The following is a 26089-nucleotide window of genomic DNA, read 5'->3' on the forward strand; positions in this document are numbered from 1 at the left end:
AGTGAATAGATCAGAAATACCATACAATTTCCTATTAATAATTTGCCACGGTTTTTTTTGGTTGGTTGGTTGTTTTTTTACAGATTCTCATAATAATTTGTCATCTGTTTTTTCAATAGTGTTTCTCCATAGTGAATAAGCTGGAAAGCGTATTATTCCAGTAAACAATTCAGAACAGCCGTTTATTTGAACTTAATCAAATGTCAAGAAGCTTGTGAAGTGGAAGTTCAAAGACCAGCCTCTGGTCCTGAATAGGAATATTCCTGACTCAGTATTTAAGGGGTGAAATACAGCTAATCTGCAATAGCACGAAAAGCTCGAGATAGACTGGAAATGAAAATCTACCAGTATATATTAAGAGTTATGTACTAATTTAGGCAGATCATAAGGGATTGGCCTTTTACTTCTATGTCATTTTTGGTTCAGATCGGCACTAAACAGTAGTAACTATCTGATGGCTTTTTGGTGACCTAGTCCAATTTCATCATCACAAATGGCACATGTTTTGACAGTCTCATCAGATCAACCAAATAATGACTAGGCATGAAGAAAGAAACACATTCTTGTCCAAAGATGTACCAGGTCAGAATTAAGGCACATTGGTGAAGTAATATGGGAGACATTTCAGTGCTGCTGCCCATGCTATGCCTGTTCAGTGGAACATTTCTTACCAGTAATTCATATTCTATAATTACAATATCTCTTTGCTCTTTTGTTCATGCTTCCAACAAGTGCCTTGGATGGAACTCTTATAACTGAATATTTCAAGTTATTAGGCCTCCCCACCAGTGGATGATTTGAGCATACCTGCTGAAAGATATAATACTTGCCCTACACGTCCATTCCTTTTAACATCAAAATGTTAACACAAAAGACATAACAAAATATCCCCATCTCTGCAGGTAAAATGAGTGGATGAATGAGAGCCTATTAAAATTATTTCCCTATGAAAATATCGCTCTCTTCTCCAAAATAATTCTGACAGATCCTAATACTGGAAACCAAAATGTTCTAGGGATGTTTCAGAATAGAAATAAGAAATTAAAAAACTGTTATAGAAAAAAAGGAGAACGGATATTAACATCATTCCAATGCAACAGGCATGGAATGAAACATTAATAAGAAAAAAACCTTTCTTTCATATAGTTGGGGAAAAGACACTTCTCAACAAACAGATAACACAGAAAAACTAATACAGAAACTTCTCTTTAAAAATATACACCTATAGGGCAGACAGAGTAAATCTCCACTCAACTCAAAAACAGATTTCATAATACATGTAAGCCTAATGTAAATGCATGATGCCGCACTTTGGAAAACTATACAGTACAAAGATACCCATATGGATGCACAGCAAATCATTTGACAAGTACTAATCTGAGGCTGGCTATCATTTCTGACATGTCTCTGGCCAAATAAGCATCAACATGCCCTAAAAAATTGCTAAGAATTAAACATATTTTTGCACTTATACTTATGCCTTTTACTCAACAATCTCAAAGCACTTTTCTAACACACAATTAACGCAGAGAACACCTCTGTGAGGTAAGTAGATAGTTAAACTAAGACAGACTGGTTAGCCCAAGGTCACACAGTGAATGACTGACATATCACTCAGGAATATGGATTTCTAGTCCACTACTCTGAAAATTCATTTAAAGATCATTATCTTGAAAACTGTTTCACTGGATTTAAACTAACAAAACAAAAAACCTGAATGGATCTGCTAAGGGCTTTAGTACATTCCAGAGAAGGAATATTTTCAAGACAAATTCGGGAAGGAAGAGGTCATTGGAATTAGATATATACACACCCAAGATATGGCTGCAGTCATTTAGTGGAAAGTATTAGGTTGTACCGCAGCTCAAACTTGGTTTGGCCTACTGGAAAAGGTAATATAGTGTTTGTAGTGAGAATAGGCCTCAGGAAGTCCAAGACTGATGCTGAGGACATTTGAGTGTTGTTGATCCATTGGCTGAGGCTTTGACCTGAGCCAGAAGGAATGTTCCACCTTATATCCAAGTTGGAGTTGAGCATCAGAGAGAAACTGCATCAAGATTCTGACAACAGTGAAACATAGGCACGCCATTTCATCTCTAACTTATATAAACCAACAAAATGATTCAAGGATACTGCAGTATCTACTGAACTGAACCAGCAAGGAAAGCAATGGCTCAGATGCAAAGTGTACACTTCCAGGAGAGATAATGAACTATGAAATCTTCAAAGACCACTTATTTGAGGTCTTCATGGCAATTTCAAGTGAGACTTATGAGCTGCTTTGGGAAGGCCAGCCAAAGCCTGATTCACTCACTTCAGGACCTGACTGCTCAAGCTGGCATCTCCAAGCAAATTTCACATGCTCACCAAATCATTATGTGCCCAGAGATATTCCATAACCACGACAACTGTTACACCTCAGCAGCAGCTATGTGCCCACCAACTGTCAGCGAATGATTTTAATGATTTGTATCTTTAGCTCTGTGAGTTCCTGCCAGTCACAAACTACGAGTATGTCTATACTAGAGCTAGACGGTGTAAATTCCAGCTGCACTAACTCGGATTGAGCAAGCTTGCTAATGATAGAGTGTAGTCACAGTGGTGCAAGTAGCAGGAGGGGCTAGCTGCCTCTAGTACAATCCTCTCCATATTCGGGTCAGCCAGCCGCTCATGCTGCTGCAACTAGACTTCTATTTTTAGTGCTCTAGCTCTATTAGAGATCGCACCCATATGTCTCCTTGAGTTGGAATTTACACCTTCCAGCTCTAGTGTAGACATACCCTCAGTCACATGAGATACAAGAGTTGAGAGGTATAATAGTACAGTACATAATGGTTGAAGAATGTTTTTAGCACTGCTTTAAATGTATAATTAATTTAAATATACAAAGAAATTATTCAATATGATTTTCTAATACAAAAATACATATTTTACTCAGGTCTGCACAATTTAAAAGAGCATGTGGGGTTGGTATGTTTTGAAGTGATCCAACAACTTTTTCCCTGCTCTGGATCGCCCCATGATCCTGCCTCAGTGTGAGAGCAGTGACCCCATACCTCTAGGTCTGCTGCTGCTGTGCTGCATACTACTGGTATTTCATCCTACCTTTCCTGTACTATATGCAGAGCACCAGTCAAAAAGAGTCCTGCAACAGTAGGAAGATGGTGTCATTGTATCCATTTAATAGTATATGTTTGTGTCTATCAATAGCAAACATTTCCTGTCTGCCAGGTCTGTACTGCTGAATCCTACGGCAATCCAGTCATTTTTAGCTACTTTCTCTCTCCTGGCTTCCTTTCTAAATATTTCAACAGGCAGTTTAGATATCTTGCATCTCCCAAGTTACCTGTGCCACTGATAACTCATAGTGCAGTTTTGAAAAACAGTTTATTCTTACCAGTTTCCAATGAATCGAGGGTCACTCTGGTCAATATAAACAGTCGTTCTAGGATCAACATAAAAACCAATAAGAACTCCTCCTAGTAAATATCCTGCGGCAGGACCAAGTGCTCCCATTACATACATGATGGCTACAAAAATACAAGAGAAAAAAATATATTAAATTATGCTCAATCATACATTAATAATAAACATGCTTTTCAATAATTCTTTATATTTAAAAAATATGCTGCAGAACAGGAAATTGATTGGGGATTGATTCACTACAGGACATAGGCACTTATCTGCCACTTAGGATGTCTAAATTCCAGAATCAGGCCCCACTAGAATTCACAAAACACTCACTCAGCCACTTCCAAAACCTGTAGGGGCCTAAAAATGCCCAGAGACTACATTTTTGCAGTAAAAGTTGCCTAGGCACCTACGGTTCTTCCTCTGAGCATGTAGGCAGAAGTTTGGATGCCTAAGCCCCAGTGTGATGTATGAACCAGAAGAAGATAGGTGTCCTTCCATCTATCCCACCTGCCAGCCCAATGTGGAAAGTGTGTTCAGAGCTTGCCCACTGGATGGGGCACCTATGGGCAAGCATACCCAAAGCAGCAGCTGGTGGGAGGAGAGAAGGTGCACCTCCCTTACATCTTTTAGTCCCATGGTTAGGGTACTCACATTGGATGTGGGAGACCACCCCCTCCACCTCAAGAGGAGAAGGCATTTGAACTGGGAGCTGTCACCTCTCAGGTGAGTGCTCCAATCACCAGACTATTGACTCATTCTCATGCTTGCATGCACTCTCTCTTCTCTTGCCCAATATCCTTTCTTTAGTTATCCACAAAGGAACAGGTTCAACAGGAGAGACTGAGGGATTCCCCACATCAGACTATCCTATAGCTCAGAGGTTCAGATCCCAGTTCAAATCCCCTTGTCTCATCAGGTGCAGAGGGGAACTTGAACCAGAGGTCTCCAGCATCCAGATGAGTACCTTAACCACTGGGCTAAAAGTTCTGAGGGAGGTCCTCCTCCCCATCTCCTGCCAGTCTTCTTGCTAAAATGGCATGGACACCTAATGTCAAGCGAGGGTTTGCAGCTGCGAATCCCATGCGGAATGTGAGGCCTCCCAGCAGCCCAGATTTAAGCACTGATCTCCAAGACAGGAGCAGGAATTAGCCATACCTCTCACTTTAGCATCTCCCATTGGCTACTTTATGCAAGAAGCCACCTAGCATGAGGGCTTTTTGAATCCCATTCTGAGGTGCCGCTCTCTCCCAATTAACTGTATGGGGAGTCTATGCGCCAAACTCGGGCTTTGTGAATCCCAGTGATTTTCTAAGCACCTAAAAGCTAGGCATGGTAATGCTCAGTGCCACCATACCTACATTCCTTCTGAATCTAGAGCCCAGGGTGTTAGCTTGTGACACTCCATATTCAAAAGCAAGTTTTGCAATGTGTAGGTGGAGTCCTTCATCACATTAGACAACTGGACAATATCCATTTCATTATGTTCAACAAGAAATTGCACCCAACTTACATGTCTATAATTGACAAAATGTATGCATGGAAATTAGGCCCAGACCTGCAAAAGTATAGGCTCCTAATTTCCGTTAATTTCAATGTAAATTAGGCATATAAATATCTTTGTGGATCTGGGACTTCGTACTTAGTTTCAACATGTAGTGCTTAAGAATAATATTGTGTATACTTGGTATAGTTAGGCAACTTACATTTAAATGATGTATTCATACAGGATTATGATTTATTTAAAAGCACTCCTTTGGTATAGGACAGTTTTATTCCTTATATAAATCTCATACTATACTCATCCACCAATCTAGATGACTGCTAGGTAATTTGTCCTCCACCAGGTAGATTGAGGTGACCCTGGCTTGGATCTGGACAACTACTGGGAATTAATAATAAACAATATTTTTTTCTTCAACAGCACTATTCATCAGTAGATCACAAAAGTGCTTTACAGAGGTGGTCAGTACCATTATCCCCATCTTACAGAAGAGAACACTGAGGTACAGAATGTCAAGTCATTCAACAGGCCAGTCAGTGTCAGAGCCAGGAAGAGAAACCATTTCTTATGAATTCCAGTCCTGTACTCTATTCCCCCTAGGCCACACTACCATTCAGTAGCAAAACACCATCAGGCAGGGAAGACAGAGAAAATAAGTAGGACACAGACACTTTCAGGATCCAACAAATCACACTTTAACTTTCTTAATGAAAATTTGGTCTTGAAGGTTTCTATATGAGATGTGCATGTTGTTGCTACATATCTTGTAGAGCATATCTTAATTATAAGATTTATATCTGAACTTCCTATTTATCCAGTGTATTTATTTCAGAACTTGACCCATTCAAATATGCCATCTTTAGAGACTTTGAAAATTCTGTGCCTGCCATAGAGAACAAAAATTGTTCTCATTTTCTGGATGGTCTTATCCTTTTGAGCTAGTACTTACTCATTCTTCTAACATCTTGGGCATGAAACTTCACTTTCTTGGACTGCAAAATGTCAAGTGGAAGGCAGTGAAAGGTCTTGTTTCAAGTAGAATGTTGAAGTGTGTTTCCACAAAGTCAGGGACTATCGTTAGTAAAAACTGATAACCTTTAGGACAAAGGTCTCTACTGCCAGGAATACAGAGGGAGGTTTAGTGATTGATCAGAGGACTAAGTTGAGGGTTCAAATTTGGAATGTGTGAGGGTCAGGCCAGTCTCAGTCATTTAAATGCCCTTTGGAACCTCATCCCCTGTACAGTTTGGATGCTGAAGCTGTCCCGAAAAAATGAATCCCAATGCAGACACCAGATATAGGAAGTTTTAATCCAAACAGTTAAAGTCTGGCAAAGTAACAAGCAACTGAAAAACCCTGTCTTATAATGGAAAGGGTTAGGTAACCTTAACTACAGATTATGCTACTAGCTTCTCCTACAATAAACATGTCTGACTCAATAGCTTATTCATATAGCACATCACTTATTCACAACGAGCCCCAAATTCAAATATCATCTCACAGGTCAAAAAAATACAAAAAGTTACCAAATACGCCTGTTTAAATTCAACTAACTTGTATGTAAAAGCAGCAAAGAATCCTGTGGAACCTTATAGACTAACAGACATTTTGAAGAATGTGCTTTCATGGGTGAATACCCACTTCGTCACATGCATTCGACGAAGTGGGTATTCACCCACGAAAGCTCATGCTCCAAAACGTCTGTTAGTCTATAAGGTGTCACAGGATTCTTTGCTACTTTTACAGATCCAGACTAACACAGCTCCCCCTCTGATACTTATCTTGTATGTTTTCATCTTATGATTTGAAAGATGTGACGGATGAAAGCGCACATTCTTGTGGAAAAAAAGAAGCCTGTTTATCTGAGATCCTCATTATAGGTCCAATAGCAGAATTTAACCCTCCAGCTAAGTACTGTCTATACAGAAGACAGGAATGCTTTTACACTGCAAATTGATTAAATAGACTTATTAGGGTTCTTAACTTCTTTTCTTTAAACAGAACATCCTACTATTTATGGAACCCTGATTAAAAATAATTATGCTTTGCCAAATTTCTTGTTACTTACAACTTGGACCATGTAATGCTTTAAGTCAAGATCATGACATGCCCAGAAGCTTTTAATCTCTCCAAACTGATTTGGCATTTTAGAAACATACAGCATTCTTGAAGCTATTAAATACTGCATCTTGTTCTAAATACTAAGCAATTTCTTGCTGACACATTGTGCATTTGTTTGATACCTGAATAAACAAATAAATAAATGTGTAACTGTTACCATCAGACTTAATTCTACATAGCCCATGTTATCTCATTGGTCTATCAGGCTTTATCTTACCTGCAATATTCTAGTTAAAAAGAACAGCCTTTTGGTACATGATGTACACTTTTCCCATTCATGTTCTTTTTTTAAGTGAATGAATTTAAGGCTCATGAAAGTGAGAGAGACCAACAGCCGTCTTCAATCTTCATCTGCAATAAACCTATTAATTCCTTTCTTCTCTCTCCTCCTTCTCTCCAGTTGTCACACTCACTTGTTTAATCTCTATTAATTAGACCATAAACTCTGAGTACAATTTGTAATCCATTAAAGTCAATGAAATAACTCCAGAAATGAGCAGAATTTGCCCCATTCCGTATATATCAACCAGAGCCTAACAAATAATTTACTCTGAATAATTTATGCAATGAATTGAGCCCCTTTTTCTGCAACAATACAACGATTTCATCAAAAGTATTCATTATTTGTACTTCTTCAACCTTTTTGCCCCTCTGGTTTGACTGCAAACAGTTCTCTGAAAGTACAGAGTATTCACTTAAGACATTTGAGATGTGTTGTTTAGTTGCAACTGGTTAGAAACATCACTTGGCACTATTGAGTATGAAAGCACTCAATATCATGATAATGGGACAAGAACCTCACAAGCTAAGATTGTTCTCTTCCCTGACTGCATGAACATGCAGACACTTTCATATGAGTACATTTAAAATTCCATTTCCAGAAATGCTTCTGTTGAAATTAGACAACCATTTATGGGAATAAACCTTGCACCTCAAAAAATTTCAGAAAACAAACACAAAAGAAGGGCAAGAATAGCCAGAGTAAACTCATTTGAACATTTAAGAGTGTAGTATTTAAGGAAAATATTTTTGCAGTGTTTGCCCAGCTCCAATTCCATCATTGAAACACAGCTACATACAGCACGCTGAAGTGCAGCAACACTACTCAGCACTTGTACTATGTATGCTTAGTAACTCTGAAGAAGGTTTAATCGTAAGCAGAAATAGTATACAGTAGAGATAAAAATAACAATGTACCCTCCATTCCATTAGAGATGGGAATGCTGCCTAAATTTTCAAATGTATTTTCGAGTTACGGTATACTGTACAAGTTCCAAGCGCCTCTAAATATATTTTACTGGCAATATGCATCAAACAGCCTGTGCCTTTTAGATAAGCCTTCATGCTTCAAGATATAAGCCAATTACTAACTGATGGGGGTGAGGAAGAAACCTGCCGAGTAGGCAGGTTATTCATAATTGTCTACTACAAGGTTCTTGCACCTTCTGATTTGAAAAAAAAAAATCTAAAATTTTGAAATTCTGCATGAAAGGGAATGGAACTCCACCTCTGAGGCAGTCTACCTGGTAGGCTGCCCCAAAATAGAAGATCCTGGAAGCCTTCCAGTCCCTGCCTCCAAGGCAATAAGCAAGTGGGGTGTCAAGGTGCCAGGCAGGCAAGCTGGCAGAAAACCAGGCATTGAAACTGAACCATCGCAGCAAAATGTTTTGATTTGGACAAATTGGAAAATTCCCATACGAAATTTTCTGACCAGTTCTAAAGGTTGAATCTCTAAAGAATGTGTTGCTGTGAAACAACATCTATTTCAACATCAAGCTAGCAGGAGCTGTGATGGCATTTTACTGCAATCCCATCCAGCTGTCCATGACCAGGAAGGGCTGCAATGATGCACAGCCTTGACTGGGGAGGTTTCTTGATTCAACCGCAGTGAGGTCTTCACTTTAGATAGAAAAGTAAACAAATAATTAAAAAAAAACAAAACATTTTTTTTAATCAGGGAACAAGTGCAAAAATGAAATATGTATGGTCTTCACAGATTTCCTGTCCTGCATAACTGATAGAATATCTGTGTATTAAAAAGATAACAAATTGGATGGCTAACCCTGAGAAGCTCAAAGGAAGTAAACAACAATATCACCAACCAGGCTATAATTCTGGCAATACCATCACCAGTTGCCTCCAAGACTTCATCATTTGTATAGTACTAAAAAATGTCCAACTACAGGATATACAAGACAATGTTTTTTGGAGATAGCCTCTTAATGCTATTGTCAAGGTCATCTTATAGAAACCCTAAGATTTTCCACTATCCAGCAACAAAAATTTGTTCAAGAAATACAAGGTAGAGAAATTAACTTTAGCAGGTTTCCAAGGATATCTCTTGGGTTTTAGAATGGTGAATATATGTATAACTCTGTAACAAGATTGTTAATATTTCCTTAACAGACATTATTTTCCATACCCTCATCAGCGGAGATTAGAGATGTACTAAAACCAGTACCTCCAATCTGAACCCTTAGAATTTCTGGGGCTTCAAATCTGAGCCCCTGGATCTGAACCTGCACTTACGGTTTTGATTTAGCATCAATAAAAAAAGAAAATTAAAAAATTAAAAAAAAAACCCAAAAGGTAGCAGTGTTTCAGATTCCGTTTGGATGAGGCTGAAACCTCATCTCAAGATGTAAAAAAAAATCTTATAAGGATATCTGGTCCCATGAGATTTCTGGTCCCTTTGTGGACCAAAATTCACTCATGAGAATTTGGCACTACCCAATCCAAACCCTGATTTTGCCTCTAACCCAAAACCTGAACCATAATTTAATACTAATGATATTCCAAATTGTTATTTGAGCTGTGCCTTCCTGCCCACCTCTGCTAGAGAGAGATCCAACAGTTCTGGGAACATGGTAGCACTATTATATAAGTAGTATAAGTAGTATACAAAGAAAGTTGAGATGATGTCCCTTCACTGCCATCTGCACTACATAGAACTCCTTGGTAACATGGACTTGGCCTACACAGATTAGGTAAATCCACACTTTCTGCAAAAATGAGCAATTTGGGACAGTTTTCATTTTTAAATAAAACCTACAAGTTATTCATTTTTGCAGAATATTTGGATTTACCTAACCTCTGAAGGCTGCCTCTTTGCTCCCACAGGGTCCTGTGGCTTGTGTAAAGTCACAGCATGCACACTGAAATATTACTTGGAAGGGGAGCATCCAGCATTACAGAGAAGAAGATTACAATATTTAGATTTTTTAAAATTTAGATTAATTATGTACTGAATGTGTCTCTTAGCCTCAAAACCCTAATCTTTATAGTTGTTTATATTTGCAGATTATCTTTAAACTTCTCAAGTCACCAACAAAATACCTATGTTATAAAATAATATTATCTCCTTTCTTATGGTAGAAGAGCTAGTTTTGAATCTGTGTATTACACAAACAGAGATTAAGGTTCTTTTCCAAAGAGTTGACTATCTTGAAAAGGCATAACAAGGAAGCCATTTGTGGAGCCCCTCTCCATTGTGTTGACCACATAACTCATCTACTTTTTATAATGTCTTCTGCACAGCTCACTAAAATCAAAAATTTCATCTACCAAAAATTAGCTGCCTTTATTCATTGCCCTCTGTTTGAAGCTGCATGGAGTCATACTATGCTCAGAGAAGTATAATGACTCCCAGAGCTCCCTGATGCACAGAGAAAGCATGTCCCCTGCATCACTCTTTAGGCGTCTGAGCCATTGCTGAGGGGGATGGGGCCATTGCCTTACCCCTTTTCTGGTGGCTTGTGCCTCAGGAGTTGTTAGCATGGAGTAGCCTCTGTGCACAAGTACTGCAATTATGTATATTATGGGCCAACTGTAATGGACCATTCACAATTTGGCCTGTACGTGAATAATTAGCTGCAAATGTGGGAGAAGGATATTAATAGAAAATAATGCTACACCACATCATCATTTATTCTTTATGGATATATGTGTAATATATTCACTTTTAAACGGTACCACTGAAGTCCATGATTCCCTGATTAAAACTTTGCTTCTGGAGACAATTTTCTATAAGACTGGAATTAATAAAGCACACAGTAACATGGTAGCATACTCGTAACTGGAGCTGGTTGGAAAACAAAATTTCTATTCCAAAGGAAATTCCAACATTTCAGTTTTTTTTCATTCCAAATTGAAATGAAAAGCCAAAATTTTAAAATTTCTTGTGAAACAAAAATTCTGAAAAATGTCCATACAGAACTATTGAGCTGTTTAATTTCAATAAGGCAAAAACTCTGTTTTGATGTCAAAATACAATATTAAATGTCTTCATGTATTATATTAAATATATAACTACAATATTCAAATAATACTTTAAAGGTAGACATTGAAACTAAATTAAGCAAAATAATAAACTTAAAAGTCATTTTTATCTTATCAAAATTAAACATTTCTACATTATTGTAATGAAATGAGAATATTGCAATGATTTGTTTTGACTTTTTCCCCCCATCTAAAATTTCAGCAAAATTGGCATGTTCCCATGAAACATTTCAATTTCAACAAAACTGCACTGTCTGATGTGAAATCATTTTTTGTCTGATATTTTTCAACTAAGATTGTTCATAGCGGAGGAGACAGACATGGGGATGCAGATGCTATTCCCTTTACAGCATCAAGCTGTATACACGGGTAATCCCATTGACATGGCGGGGATAATAATGTACTGGAGGGGTCTCTAAGGGGCTCATGGGAGCTCATTGTTAAAACTTCATCATCCACTTGGAGGCATATTTGGGATGATTCCCTTGTCTATGATGGAGTTCCCCCACATACTATAGGTATGCTACTATATCACTAAGGCCAGAGATTATGACCCCTGGAGCTCATAAAAATACTTCTGAAGATCATTTTTCTTCACTATGGTCACACCAGATAGCAGATATTTTCCACAGGAGAATCTATACCCAGATACCCTTACAATGAACATGGCTATGCAACACCTCCCTCTCAAAGGCTGATGCAGGTGAATAATGGATTTCAATTAAGCTCAGAGCAGAAGTGACTAGGGGAGCACTGCAGGCATAGCAGCTGCTTCCAGATCCTGCCCCATCCCATTCCCTCATATTCATGGAGACCAGACCTCATGGGACAAGGGCGGAGTGGCTTCCAAAAGGGTGCAGCATGCAGCAGAGGCCCTGCTCATGCTCTCCTCTGCTCTCCAGCCTAGCTCCACCCCAACTGTTTAGTTAACTTTTTTTCTTCTCTCCATAAGCACACACTAAACATTTCTATGTGTTTATAACATTTTTTCAAATTCAGTTATTCCCTCAGGAAGAAACAATGCTGTGAGCATTGTTACAATTCAGATAACAACATACAGTTAAAATCTTTAAATCATTTCCTTTCAAAATGTACCAGCATTACACTGACTTAAAAGGTATATCAAACCAGACATTCCACTCAAAGTAATAAATGGAGCAACTAAACTACTTCAGCAGGCAGCCTTGATCTTTGTGTAGAAAATATTTTCTACCATTTAGCACAAGATGGATTAAGACATGAGTTCTCAGGCAAGCATAGCATACTGAATTGTACATGCTTACTGCACAAACTAAAGGACTCATGATGAATGTTCCAGCATTACCATTCTATTACAGAATGCCGAATGTTAAATTCTTATATGCAAATATGTCCAGGGACAGGCTGATGCCACGTGAAAAACAGTGCATCCTGTATTTTCTCTTCCTAATTTATTACTAATAATTCATCATTTGGACCAAGACAGCATCCCAACTCTGGTTTAAAGAACTGTTGTTTCTAAACTGCTTCTACTGCTTATTCTCCGATTTAGGTCATACTTTATGTAAGCAGAGTCAGGATGAGCTCTACCCTGACATCTGGTGGTAAATTATAGGAAGTGTGGAAAGAATGTCTGGAATGTGGAATCTCAACTATTTGCATAGGCACGCCTACCCCATCCCAGACTGCCGAGCTGTCGGACTGCTTTGTGACAGAAATGACTCAACCTCAGTTGGGTGGTACTTGCTAGACAAGGGACATGGGTTCCAAAACCCAGTGAGGGGAGAGAGGTTGGGGACAGGTATATGTGCCTGGTGGTGCAGGCTCCTTGTGGAGCTAGAAGCACCAGTTGCACGCCTCCTCTCTTCACTGTGGAATGTCAGAGTTGATTTTTATTCCCTTAAGACTTCTAGATACAGGTTGCTGAGCTGAACTCACTTTGGGCTAATGGTGCACTACATTGGGCTCTCCTACTATGTGCTGAAATCACAGAAGAGCTGAAATTACTGAGCTGGGAGCACTGAGTACTGTGCTAACTAGTGGGGAGCCTGAAGCTATACTGTGGAGCAGAGCAGCTGGCGGAGTGGAGCAGTTTGTGGGGATGGCTGGAGCGGACCACAGGACAGCTGGTGGAGTGGAGCGGCTGCAGAGCGGAGTAGCTGTGGGGCGTGTGGAGCAGCCCACAGAGCGAGCGGAGCCGAGCAGTTTGCAGGGACAACTGGAGCAGCTACGAGCAGCTGGTGGAGCGGAGCAGTTTGTGAGGACGGCCGGAGGAGCAGAGTCGAGCGGCTGGTAAGGCGGAGCAGTCGTGGAGAGGCGGAAGCAGAACCCACGGAGAGGCAGGGCAGTTGGCCTGGACCACGTAAGTGTCCCTTTCACCCAGGGTGGGGGAGGGACCTCTACAGATAGACTCTTGAATTCTGGGTGGCATTGACCAAAGATTTTGGGTTGTTGGACTTTGAGTGATTGGACTTAAGACCCTAAGGGAAAAGGACATTGCCAAATTACTTGGGGGGTGTATGGTTTGTGTTATAACGCTGTTTGTGGTGTTTCTCCAATGGGATGCCGCATTGATTCCTTCCTTTATTAAAAAGATTTCGCTACACTCAGACTCCGTGCTTGCGAGAGGGGAAGTATTGCCTCCTAGAGGCGCCCAGGAGGGTGTGGTATGTAAGTGTCCCAGGTCACTGGGTGAGGGCTCAAGCCGGTTATGCATGGTCTTATTGAAACGGAACCCCTGGATACTGAACCTGGCCCTTGTTGCTGCCAACTCAGAGGGGCAGAAGGGTTACATTTATAACACCAAAATTGGTTCCTGTGAAAATGATTACGATGTCACTGAGGACGAGAGAATCAGTCCAAGCAAACTAAGTAAAAATAGGTTACTTATTTAGAAGTGGAGTTATCTAAAGATATTGCCACCACAATGCCACTTTACTTAAGTCTCTCACTGAGCCACAAAAATACAGAATTACTGTAAAAAGTAGTATGAAGAGTCATAGTTCTATATGCTAAGACTGGATTTATAAAACAAGATATACTGGCCCAGTTTCTGTCCATATATCCAGAATAGACAAGAAAGGAGAGAAGAAATTTGTGTTAATTCAGTGCTATATCTTTGGGATATCCCTCCTCCCTCGGATTCCGACTAGGACTTTGAAACAGCCAAAGAGGCTGCCCCAAGATAATATATCCCTAGTGTTTACAGGGACTTTTTAATCAGACACTTCATTCATTCAACCTGACAGTTGAAAGCAATGGCCAACTTGTGGCAATCACCCCAGCTCCAGGGAGTCTGTTTTATCTTTCTTTTCAGATAGAAATAAAACAATACATAATACATAATAAAACATGCGTCAACATGTGGAACTCATTGTGAGGGTATGTTGTGAAGGCCAAAACTATAATGGGGTTCAAAATGGAACTAGATAAGTTCAAGGAGGGTAGGTCCATCAGTGGCTATTAGCCAAGATGGACAGTGATGTAACCCCATGCTCTCAATATCCCTAGCCTCTGATTGCCAGAAGCTAGGAATGGATGACAGGGGATGGATCACTTGATGATTGCCAGTTCTGTTCATTCCCTCTGAAGCACCTGACATTGACCACTGTCAGAAGACAGGGAACTAGGTTAGACTGAACCATTGGTCTGACCCAGCATGGCCATTTTCATTTAATACTATTTTTTTCCCCAAAAATCTGGCTTTTCTCCTTTTATACCTACATATAAATATTTGGCTATAATCCAACCATATGTACCATAGAGCTAAATTAAAAACAAAAAAAAAATCTTGCTAAATCTACTTATTTATTATATTGGTGCAATTTCTTTGTGGGGATCCTAAATCAATGTAGTTAAATCAACCTAATGACGTTAGGTGGACACTTAAATTTGTTACTGAATTAAGATGAATTAGCTTTAGTCATTCTTAAACTGATTTAAGAGTGTCCATACAAAGGGGTTCCTGCAAACCCTTATGCACATGCTTAACTTTAAGCATGTGCGTAAACCACATTGACTTGAAGGATTCATGTGAGTAAAGTTAAGCATGCATGTGTTTGCAGGATCAAGGCCTAAATTACAAACAAAACTGCACTTCAACATTTTCCACATGGTGCCAAGAAGCATGAAATCAATTGCACCCCTAAGTAAAAGTGTAAAATATTGGGCTGGGATTGGCAGTGTCAATATCTAGTTAAATGCACAAGTAAGGGAACATTCAACACAGACTTTCTTAAACTTAGAAGGCATATTTCCGCATGCGAGAAATTATGACTTTGAAAAGCATTCTGGGCCAAAGTTTGCCCTCAGATATATACATGCAAATAACTCTGACACCAATGAGACTGATACAGATGAACCTAAGGGCAGCATTTTGCCCCCTGCTTCCAATGCTTTGCTGTTTTCTAGAACTAGGGTGATCAGATGTCCCGTTTTTATAAGAACAGTCCAGTTTTTTTGGAACTTTTTCTTATATAGATGCCTATTACTCCCCACCCCCCGTCCTGTTTTTTCACAGTTGCTATCTGGTCACCCTATCTAGAACTCAGTTACTGAAAGCAACACATTTTGAGCATTTTTACTTTAATTGATTAAAGTCCCTTGTGATAACATGTCACAAAGCTAAGACAAGTGTATAAATCCCACAAAACATCACTAACTACATAAAACAAAAAGTATATGTAGAAATAAAAATGAAAACTAGTATGAAATACTACATTGCAAAATAGTTTAACTTTATCTGATTCACTAAAAGAGGCCCCATTCAGATGACAAAGAATTTATTCTTAGAGAGAGTGAGCTCCATCTACATTATTTTGCAGATTGTCTTCTACAGGAAAACACCTGCAAAGGGGAAAGGAAACTCTTCTGAATTCCCATTCCTAGAATTTCAAATGAACACTTTCATTGTGGAGATTTCCCCATCCCTCCCTCGAGCTACCAGGCAGTTCATCTATCTCCATTAACCTTGCAGAGCTTCAGAGGCCTTGATCATTCATGCATAAGTCCCTTGAATACATATGCAGGGATAGTCCAGAAACTGCTGATGTCTTTAACTAACATTATAAAAATCTTTATTACTCTAAATCCTCTAAAGATAAGAGCCAGTTGTCCAAAAATAACTATATTCAGATTACTGAAGGGAATGATATATTAAAGAAGCAATTAAAAACCAAAGAAAGCCAAGCCTAGCTAGTTCCCCAGCCGTGTTCATAATCACCTCCAAAACCTAAAGCCAATATCGAAACTTTGATTTAAGAACTCTGAACTCCCCGAGTAACCTTCAGGGAAGCTTCACAAAAGCAATGATTACTTTAATTCCAAGCCAGAATGTGATGCACTTAACTGGGCTACCAGCCTAAATCTCTTGTTACAGCAACTCTAAAATAAATCCTAGACACTAGAGTCCAAAAAATAAATTCATCTCCTCATCCTGCATCAATCAAACACAGAAAGCTAAATCTCACTCATCTTATTCATTCAAGAGGAAACTGGCCCAGTGCACCTGTGCCTCGTTAACAGGTTGCAATGTGGCCTGGTAAGAGAGATCAGCCGGTTTCCACAAAGAGCTGGTCTCTGTAGAAGCAGGGGAACAGAAAACAAGGAAAGGAAGCCGTGGCAGAGACTGCAAAAGAGCCACAGGGATAAGGTGGTTGCTGCAGAAGGTTTTTGATGGGAAGAAGGGTTTGGACCTGAAAGAAACTCCAGCTCGGAGTGCAAGCAGGACAGAAGCCTGGGAAGAGCTGCAACAACAGACTTTAGGGAAGAAGAAATGAAGACTCCAGCTAGGAAGGGCTGGGAGTGGCCTGTTAAAAATAAAGAGTTGAATTGAACTTTGTAGACTTTACTTATCTATCATTTTATTATTCTGGAATTTTGTTCTGAACTTTTATATTAATAAACCAAGACCCTAAGGAGAGGTGTTGGAGGAGCGCAGCATGTATGGAGCTGTCACGGAGTGCACAGGCTCGGTACTCTGGAACCGCTCAGAATGAAGTCAGACCTTCTTGCAGGGTGATTCCCCTCACGCCACACTCTCACTAGGATAAGCCTCCCGGGCTTCAGCACCTCCTTAGGTCTGATCTCAGAGCATTCAGCCCCCCTGTTCCATGCCCTGAGCTCCCCACAGTGAGTCCACCTGTATTGGACAGCTGAGGAAGCCTTATATGCCTCCCAAAGGGATCACGCACCCCAACTTTGCAGTCAGCAGTGACTCTCAGCCAGCGAGGTAAAACAGAAGGGTTTATTAGTCATCTGAAACACTTCATAGAACGGACCTTGTTAGCACAGAAAGCAGGATGTTACACCATAGTCCATCTGGGAGGCAGGGAGAGGGGGAATCCAGAGCCCTGGGCTCTCCCCACTGAGTCCCAAACCAGGCTGACCAATTTCCAGCAGCCCAGTCTCACTCATGTGCAGCTGCCCTCCTCCTTTCTTTGTCTCTTTCCTGGACAAACAGGTCATCTGGCCTCCCTCTCTCACTTTGTTCTCCAACACCTCCAGCTGATTCTTGCAGAGGATGGGCCCCGGCCATCAGTTGCCAGTATACAGTGTCAGCCATTGTCTGTGCCCAGGCATCCAGTCAGCAGTCACACCTGCTCTCTAGAGGTCTAGGCAAGGATCACATACCCTTATCTCACCATCCAGACACTTGAGTAACACAGGGGAAACAGATGCATGCACGGAGTATTCAGACAAAACATTAAGAACATTTCCACTTTGTCACAGGAGTGTATTAAGGAGGCATGATGAGAGTAACCTGAGTCATGGTGCTGCAGAGATACCAGTTGCCATGAGAGACTATGTGGAAGACTGCTGTCCCATTACAGGGAGGATGTCTTAGGACACAGCTGTTCACTGTGAGCTCTCAAATTTTAACGAATGTTGAATCTCCTAAATTTAGTCTATGAGTCTTTGGAGTTAAATAGGTGTTAACAAAAACAAATAACCTTTCATGTAGACCAGTATTGCCTCATCGTGTCCTTGTACTCCCCCGTCTGGCTGTATTTATCCATTGTATCTTCTCTTCTACTTAGCTTGGGGGCAGAGACCATCTTTGTTCTGTGTCCATAAAGCCCTTGCACAGTGGGGTTCTGGTTCATGCCTTGGGCTACTAGGAGCTATTGTAATACAAATAATAACATGTCAAATAGTCTGAGCCAGAGCCAAGTGAAGTCAATGGGAGTCTTTCCATTTGCTTCAATAGGCTTTAGATCCGGACTTAACAACCCGGCTTTCAGTCTCTTGATTCTCATGTCATCCATTCACTTCTGTAGCCACTAGAGAGACTTCCATGCTATACAATACCTGAATTTCTCATATAAAATGGGAAGCAGGAAAAAATGTGGGGCTAAAACCTTTAAGAGAGTCCTACATCATAAAAGGGCAAATATGGGGAAATATCCACTTTGGTTTTTTTTTTACAGTTCATCTTTAAGTATCTTGTGATTATGTATGCAAAAGACATCGATCTTACTGTTAAATTTAATCTATATAGGTTAATAACATTATTAGATTGTCTTGTTCCCTTAATTGCTCTTGATAAGGCAGACAACAATCAACACAAATAAAAAATAGTAAAAAGAGAATACAGGCAGAAGTCCAGCAACAGAGTGAGGCTACCCAGTTTATTGCACCCAATGCAGCATGTATGATTACCTGCCCTATGGGCAGGTGGCGTATGTGTGCATTCAGTGAACAGAGCTCCTGGGCCTCAGAGACCATGTACGAGCTTTGGAGGCCAGGGTATTTGAGCTGGAGGAGCTAAGGGAGACAGAGAGGTACACAGATGAGACTTTTCAGGACACAGCAGAATGGTCCCACCCCGTCTGACAGCCTCTGTGCTGTTGAGGAGGATGAACGCCTCAGAGCAGGAGAACATCCAACTGGAGCAGAGGGAAACAATCCTGTAATTAGGACCCTCCTTCCAGATGATGTTTCTAAAGTGTACTGTGGGCCTTGTTTAATAACCCTGTCTTAATCATATTTTTTTAAAAACCAATAAAATCATATGTCCTGCCCTTAGCGGGGACAAAATAGTGCTAGCAGAAAGTATTTTAAAATTTGGTTTCTGTAGTCTTTTTTGTGGTGCAGGGCCATAGGTTTTCAAAGGAAGATTGGCAAATTTGAACAATTCTCACTGGCACAAGGACCTGATTTTTAAGAGTATAGCCATGCACCTAGTGAAACTACATGTACAAACTGGGTAACTGCATACAAATCTACAATTTGCATATTTTGCATGCTCAATTACACACCTAAACTATTTAAAAACCAAGACCATTGTGCCTAGGAGAGAAACTGTAAGGGATGGGTTGAGCTAGGATAAGCATTCCCTGGGGAAAGTCACTAATGGTCAAAGGATTCTGTATACTGTTCCCTTCTGCTTACCCTCAAAGGGACAGGAGTCACTAATAAAAAGTAAACTAGTAAAAGCAGGAGGAAATTCAAACACATTTTAAATTAATTCCTTTCAAAAGCAAAACTGTGACCCCCTATACTTAGATCCATTATTCAGGATATTGGTCATTGGGTTTTTTTTAGATCAAGCTAAATGAGTTCTATTGTTACCTTTTACTATTAAGGATAGTCACTTGAGCTTTCTTAACTCGATTGCTTCTTCTTCTTTCTTCCATCTGACCCCCCCTTTGATTGCAGTTATATTTCCATTCTTTATCTGATATAATAATTATGGTTTATTACTCATATCTGTATGTACATCTGCCTTTAAGCAAATGTGCATTCTTACAGTAGCTTGCAGCTGACCATGGTAGTTATATTACCCAACATTTAGTGTATTGCTGTACAAACTACTTTCCTACCTTTCTTCACTTAAAGAGGTATAAAGGTGTGACAGTGTGAAAAAGTAATCATTAAATAATGATTGGTAAAGTAAAACGTAAAGTCCTGTCCATGGTAAGTCTGGACCCATATTTAAAACACTGTCACACCTGAACAACTTTGCAATACCATTTACTTCCACCCCTACCAGGGTCACAGACCGATCTCACTGGAGGATGACTATTCCATTTTGCTGCAACTTTTGAAGCATACAGATTTGGTTTTGTTCCACACTGGAACCTTTTGAACGTTTTCATGAAATTGGAATTTTGTTGGAATGTCTGTTATGGTACCAAAACTTGCACACGCCACGGAGCATATGTGCACCTCTCTCTCTACCCTGGTGGCTGGGTATGTAGGAGACAACAATTCAAGTTCGGCTCTGAATTAGGCAGAGCAGGTTTTCCATCTCAGATCACTCAGTTCCAAAAATATTTCATTTCAACCTTATCAGTTCACTATATTATAAACATTCTAATGTTTTAACTTTCATAATTATATTATAACATAAAAATATAAACAATGAAGTCTACAAGAAACATTTTGACTTGATTGGACTGAACTGTTTTGTTAATTTCATACAAAAATATTGAGAATATTATATGGTTTCTGTGAAATGTTTTGATTTAATTGAATTAGAGTTTTCCAAAAGAAAACTGTTCCACTGGAAAACTTTCAACCAATTCTATTTAATATCATGGTTTATACACCAACAGTCTTGCTTTTAAAAAGAACCACCAAACTACTGTTATTAAAGCTGGTAGTAAACTATTCTAATTAAATGTGTCTGCTTTTATTTTGGCTATGAAATGTGTCTGTGATTCAGGGTTTTATTTACAGCTCACTACCATGTACAGTAATTGTCATTCATGTGTTAATAAAATATGAACAAAAATGTTACTAATTTGCAATATCTGCTCTAAAGATAAATTGATTTATGTTACTAGAGGGATGTCTCTGAGATATTTCAGAAGAGCATACACAGCTGATCTGGGAGAACTGAAGGCTTAAAAAATTAACCACAAAGATAATTATTTCACTAATCAGATAATTTAATTATTCTTCTGAGATGCTTTTTGGAAACTATCCAAGAACCTGTTTCATTTATTATGTAAATACTATACTGTCAATAAAGGCTGTTCATTGTGTTTCTTCCTCTCTTCTCACAAAAAGAGTTAGGCATGAAGACTTTGATTCTCAAGTATCTAGATTAGGAGATTATTTAATTTAATATTTAGTCTCTGATGCCAGATGGCTCTTTCATTTAGCAAATAAAGGCATAACAAAATCTAATGTCTGGAAGCTGAAGCTAGACAAATTCAGACTAGAAATGAGGTACATACTCTTAACACGGTAGGAAATTAACTACTGGAACAATTTATCAAGGAATATGGTGAATTCTCCATCACTTTAAATCAAAACTGGATGTCTTTCTAAAAATTATCCTCTATCTTAACCAGCAACTATGGGCTAGGAGAAGAAAACGTTTGGTGAAATTCTATGGCTACTCTACAGAGGCGGTCACATTAAGTGATCATCACAGTTCCTTCTGGCCCTAAAATCTATGAACTTGTTCTAGGCCATTATTTTGACACCACTGCGCTAGATATCCAAACACAATCATCACTTTGTTAAACTTTTCTTTACAGGTCCATTCTAACAAAAGCACTTAAAGAAAACGGTATTCTCCTCTTGAGTCTACATGGGAGAGGATCAGAGGTGGCTTTACATTCCTTTTGTGTCTCCCTGATTCTAAGGCTTATCAGGGGCTAGTTAAAACCACCCAAGTTAGAGAATCCTTAGAATTGATGATTTTCTACCAGTGCAAAGGAGCAGTAGCGTACAGGAGAAGACGTCTCTTAGTTCCCATTACTGTATAAGTTCACACATGTTTAGCCAGCATTAGCCTATCAAATAAAATTATAATAATTAATAGAGGAATCCCTAGAACATAGCTTTTTGACATCTATATTTTGCTTATTAAACTGTACTTTGAATTTTTTCTGGGATTTGTCTTGGTTATATTAAACGTCAGAGACACAAGCTACTCTATAGTAAATGCTCTCAGTTATTTATATTAGGATGTTTTTATCCTGACACTACATTTCCATACACAATCTGTAAACCATATCAAAGCTTTTAATCAATTTGCCACAAATTCATTATTTGCTGAAAATTCAGGGTGGGTTTTCAAAGAAACCAAAGGGCGTTTGGTGCCCAATTCCTACTGAAATTCATCAGGAGCTGGCTCCCTAGGCTCTTTTGAAAAAATCTTTTTGAGCAAAAAGATCAACTAGCAAATAAGCAATATCATTCATTTAATTGCACTAAAAATGTGCAATTAATAAGAACTGAAAATATTATGATGTATAATATCTTAAATAAATGTATATAGTACAGGGTACCCTCCTAGGTAGCAAAAAGATGCCTCAAATATATGTAAAGGCTCTATTTAGCTATAAATCAGTGTGTTTTAATGGTTATATTAACCAATGAGAATGCACCTTACTTTAGAAAATAACTGAAGTCCAAATGGAAAAGTTGATTAAAATTGAATATTTAAATTGAGGCTTTCTACTTGGTGATTTAAATCATAATTTCAATAGCTGATTTAAATCAATACACTGTTTTTTAACAAACTACATTGTAATTTATCAGATTATCTTGTGTTAATAAAGAATATGAATTCAATTTTACTGAAAATATGTATATAAATATACACTTATCAGTGCTGAAGTTTCTAGCTTGCGAACTTTGTGTCTTGTGAAACAGTTATGGTGTGAAGTAATGTTTTGCACATGAACAAGGAATCACAACTTCTAAATTTTAATCTAGATCTGACAATGTCTCCTTCGACGGCTTCTGGCAAATCGTATAAGCTCTCTATCTTTTGGTGTCTCCATCTGCAAAATGAGGATGATACCCACCTACCTGACAAAGTTATCAGGAGGATGAATTAGTTAATGTTTGTAAAGCGCTTTGAACATAACAAGTACTTCATACACTGCAGGACAGATTCTGACCCACACTGATTTTTATGCTGGTGCAACTGTGAATTCATCTGTGAACTGGTACCACTGAATTATTTTATTAAATCTTTTCGCAAGTTGTTTTCTAGAAGTTAGCATTTTTTTCAGGCAACATTCAGTGCAATTACTGCCCCACATCTACCACCTATTGTTAGACCGGCCCTCTTCTTTCACATTTGAAATCAATACTCTTTCCTCATACTGAACTTCAAACCCCTGTCCTCTCTTCAAGACCACTCTCTCAGTGGGGCGGAGAATCATCCACCCCACTGACTACTACCCCATGCTACTCATCCATGTGGGAACCAATGATACTGCGAGAGGTGATCTTCAGCAGATCAAAGGTGACTACAGGGCTCTGGGAGCACGGGTGAAGGAGTTCGGTGCTCAGGTGGTATTCTCCTCGATTCTTCCGGTCAAGGGTAGGCCTAGGCAGAGACAGATGCATCCTAGAGGTGAATGCCTGGTTGCGGAGATGGTGTCATCAGGAGGGGCTTTGGCTTCCTCGACCACGGACTACTGTTCCAGGAAGGAGGACTGCTAGGCGGAGATGGACTCCACCTCGTCAAGGAAGGGGAAGAGCATTTTTGGACGTCGACTTGCTAAGCCTAGTTCGTGAGGAGGGCTTTAAAACTAGGTTCGAACTGGCGGGAGGGTGACCAAAGCCCAAAGGTAGTCTCAAAGAGGGAAACCTGGAGGAAGGGATGGAACGGTTGGAGAATGCGGGGTTTGTTAATGAGCAGGGAGAAAGGAGAGAAGTATTGGAAACTGGAAGGTGGGGAATCAAATCACTGCCTGTTAAGTGTCGCTAATGAAGCCCTTATATCTGAGGTGTTGTAGGAAAGCGAGAGACACCCAGGAAAAACTTCGAAGGATGGAGGATGCAAGCAGGGGTAAATAAGCAGCAGAATGAAAGTAGGGCGAGTTGACTGAATTTTTTAAAGTGGCCTGATACAACAGCCTGCGAGGAGCCTGGAAACAAGAAGGAGAAATTATAAGTACTGGCACAGACCAAGGAATTAAACGATGTTATTGGCATAACTGAGACATAGGTGGCAATGAGCTCGCATATACTGGAGCAGGCTGCCATGGATTGTGGTAATACTAGCTGTTCAGGAAGATAGGTCAGGTCGAAGAAGCGGGGAGGAGTAGCGCTGTATGTAAACGAGCTGTATGAATGCTCAAGGAGCTCCACTACGTAACTGGAAATGAGCCAGGTTGAAAGTCTTTGGGTTAAATTACTTAGAGGGGCATGTCACAAGGGGATGTTATGTGGGTGTCTGCTACTAGACCACCAGACAGAGAAAGAAGAGGGTGGATGAGGCTTTTTACAGACAACTAGCAGAAGTCTGTAGATCACAGGCCTGGTTCTCACCTTACGGGAGATTTCAATTATCCTGATATCTGCTGGAGAGAAATACAGCAGTGCACAGGCAATCCAGAGTTTTCTGGGAGATCGCTGGGACACTTCCTGGTACAAATGCTGGGGAACCAACGAGGGCCTTGCGCCTCTGGACCTCCTGCTCACCAAACAGAGAAGAGTTGATCGGGGAAGTAAGGGTGAACGGCAACCTGGGCAGGTCAGTGGATCATGACATTGGTAGAGTTCAGAACCCTGGTCAAAGGAAGGAAGGAGAGAAGCAGAACGCAAACCCTGGATTTCAGAAAAGCGGATTTTAGCTCCCTTAGAGAAATGATGGGCAGGATTCCCTGGGAAGCTGAACTGAAGGGGATGGGTGTCCAGGAGAGCTGGCAGTTTTTTAAAGAAACCATGCTATAAGAGCACAGGAAAAATACCATACCGATGTGCAGAAAGAACAGCAAGCGTAGAAAGTGCCCAGCATGGCTTAACAGGGAACTCAGTGGTGAGCTGAAGCAAAAAGAAGGAAGCTTTACAAAAAATGGAAGCTTGGACAGATGACTGGGAGGCATATAAGATTATTGCTCGGGCCTGCAGGGATAGAAGTCAGAAAGGCCAAGGGCAATTTGAGTTGAAACTAGCAAGGGATGTGAAGGATAATAGGAAGGGTTTTACAAGTATGTAAGCAAACAAGAAGAGGACTAGGGATGGGTAGGTCCCTTACTCAACTGAGGCCAGGTATCCTAGTGGTGGAAGATATGGAAAAGGCTGAAGTACTCAATTCCTTCTTCACTTCAGTCTTTAAGCGGGCAGGATCAACTCCCAGACTACTACACTGGGGAACGCAGAGAGGAGAGGAGGAGAGCAGCCCACTGTTGATAGAGGATCAGGTTAGGGTACTACTCTAAAGACGTTAGACGTGCACAAGTCTATGGATCCAGGGACGAACGATCATCCTGAGGGTGCTGAGGGAGTTAGCTGATGTGATTGCAAGAGCCCGTTGGACCATTATCTTTGAAAATTCCATGGCGAACAGGAGAGGTCGCAGAGGACTGGAAGAAAGCAAATATAGTACCTATCTTTAAGAAAGGGAAAAGGAAGATCCAGGGAACTACAGACCAATCAGTCTCACCTCAATAACCTGGAAAAATGTCATGGAGCAGGTGCTGAAGGAATCCATCCTGAAACACTTACGAGGAAAACAAGGTGAATCAGATGAGCAGTCAGCCATGGATTCACCAAGGGTAAATCATGCCCTGACCAACCTGATCCGCTTTCTACCGATGAGATGACTGGACTTGTGGATGGGGGCAAAGCTGTTTGATGTTGTATACCTTGACGTTATAGTAAGGCTTTTGACACGGTTCCCACAGCATTCTCATCAGCAACTAAGGAAGTATGGGTTGGAGGAATGGACTGTGAAGTGGATAGAAAATTGGTGAATCAACGGCTCAGCGGGTAGGTATCAATGGCACACTCTCTAGTTGGCAACCAGTAACAAGTGGTGGTTGCCCCAGGGGTCTGTCTTAGGGCCCGTTCTATTCAAATGTCTTCATTAATGATCTT

The 26089-nt window shown here is 40.0% G+C and overlaps 1 protein-coding gene across 1 annotated transcript in view; it reads right to left on the reverse strand.

Moving 5' to 3' along the window:
* Nucleotides 1–26089, reverse strand: part of LOC116833146 (solute carrier organic anion transporter family member 5A1-like) — an 86351-nt gene that overhangs the window by 23675 nt on the left and 36587 nt on the right. Inside the window, exon 2 of the mRNA XM_032794442.2 lies at nucleotides 3398–3530. Within this exon, the coding sequence (XP_032650333.1) occupies nucleotides 3398–3530 (133 nt within the window). The remainder of the gene's footprint in view (nucleotides 1–3397; nucleotides 3531–26089) is intronic.

This window comes from Chelonoidis abingdonii, chromosome 2, assembly GCF_003597395.2.
Source record: "Chelonoidis abingdonii isolate Lonesome George chromosome 2, CheloAbing_2.0, whole genome shotgun sequence".
Classification (NCBI taxonomy): Eukaryota; Metazoa; Chordata; order Testudines; family Testudinidae; genus Chelonoidis; species Chelonoidis abingdonii.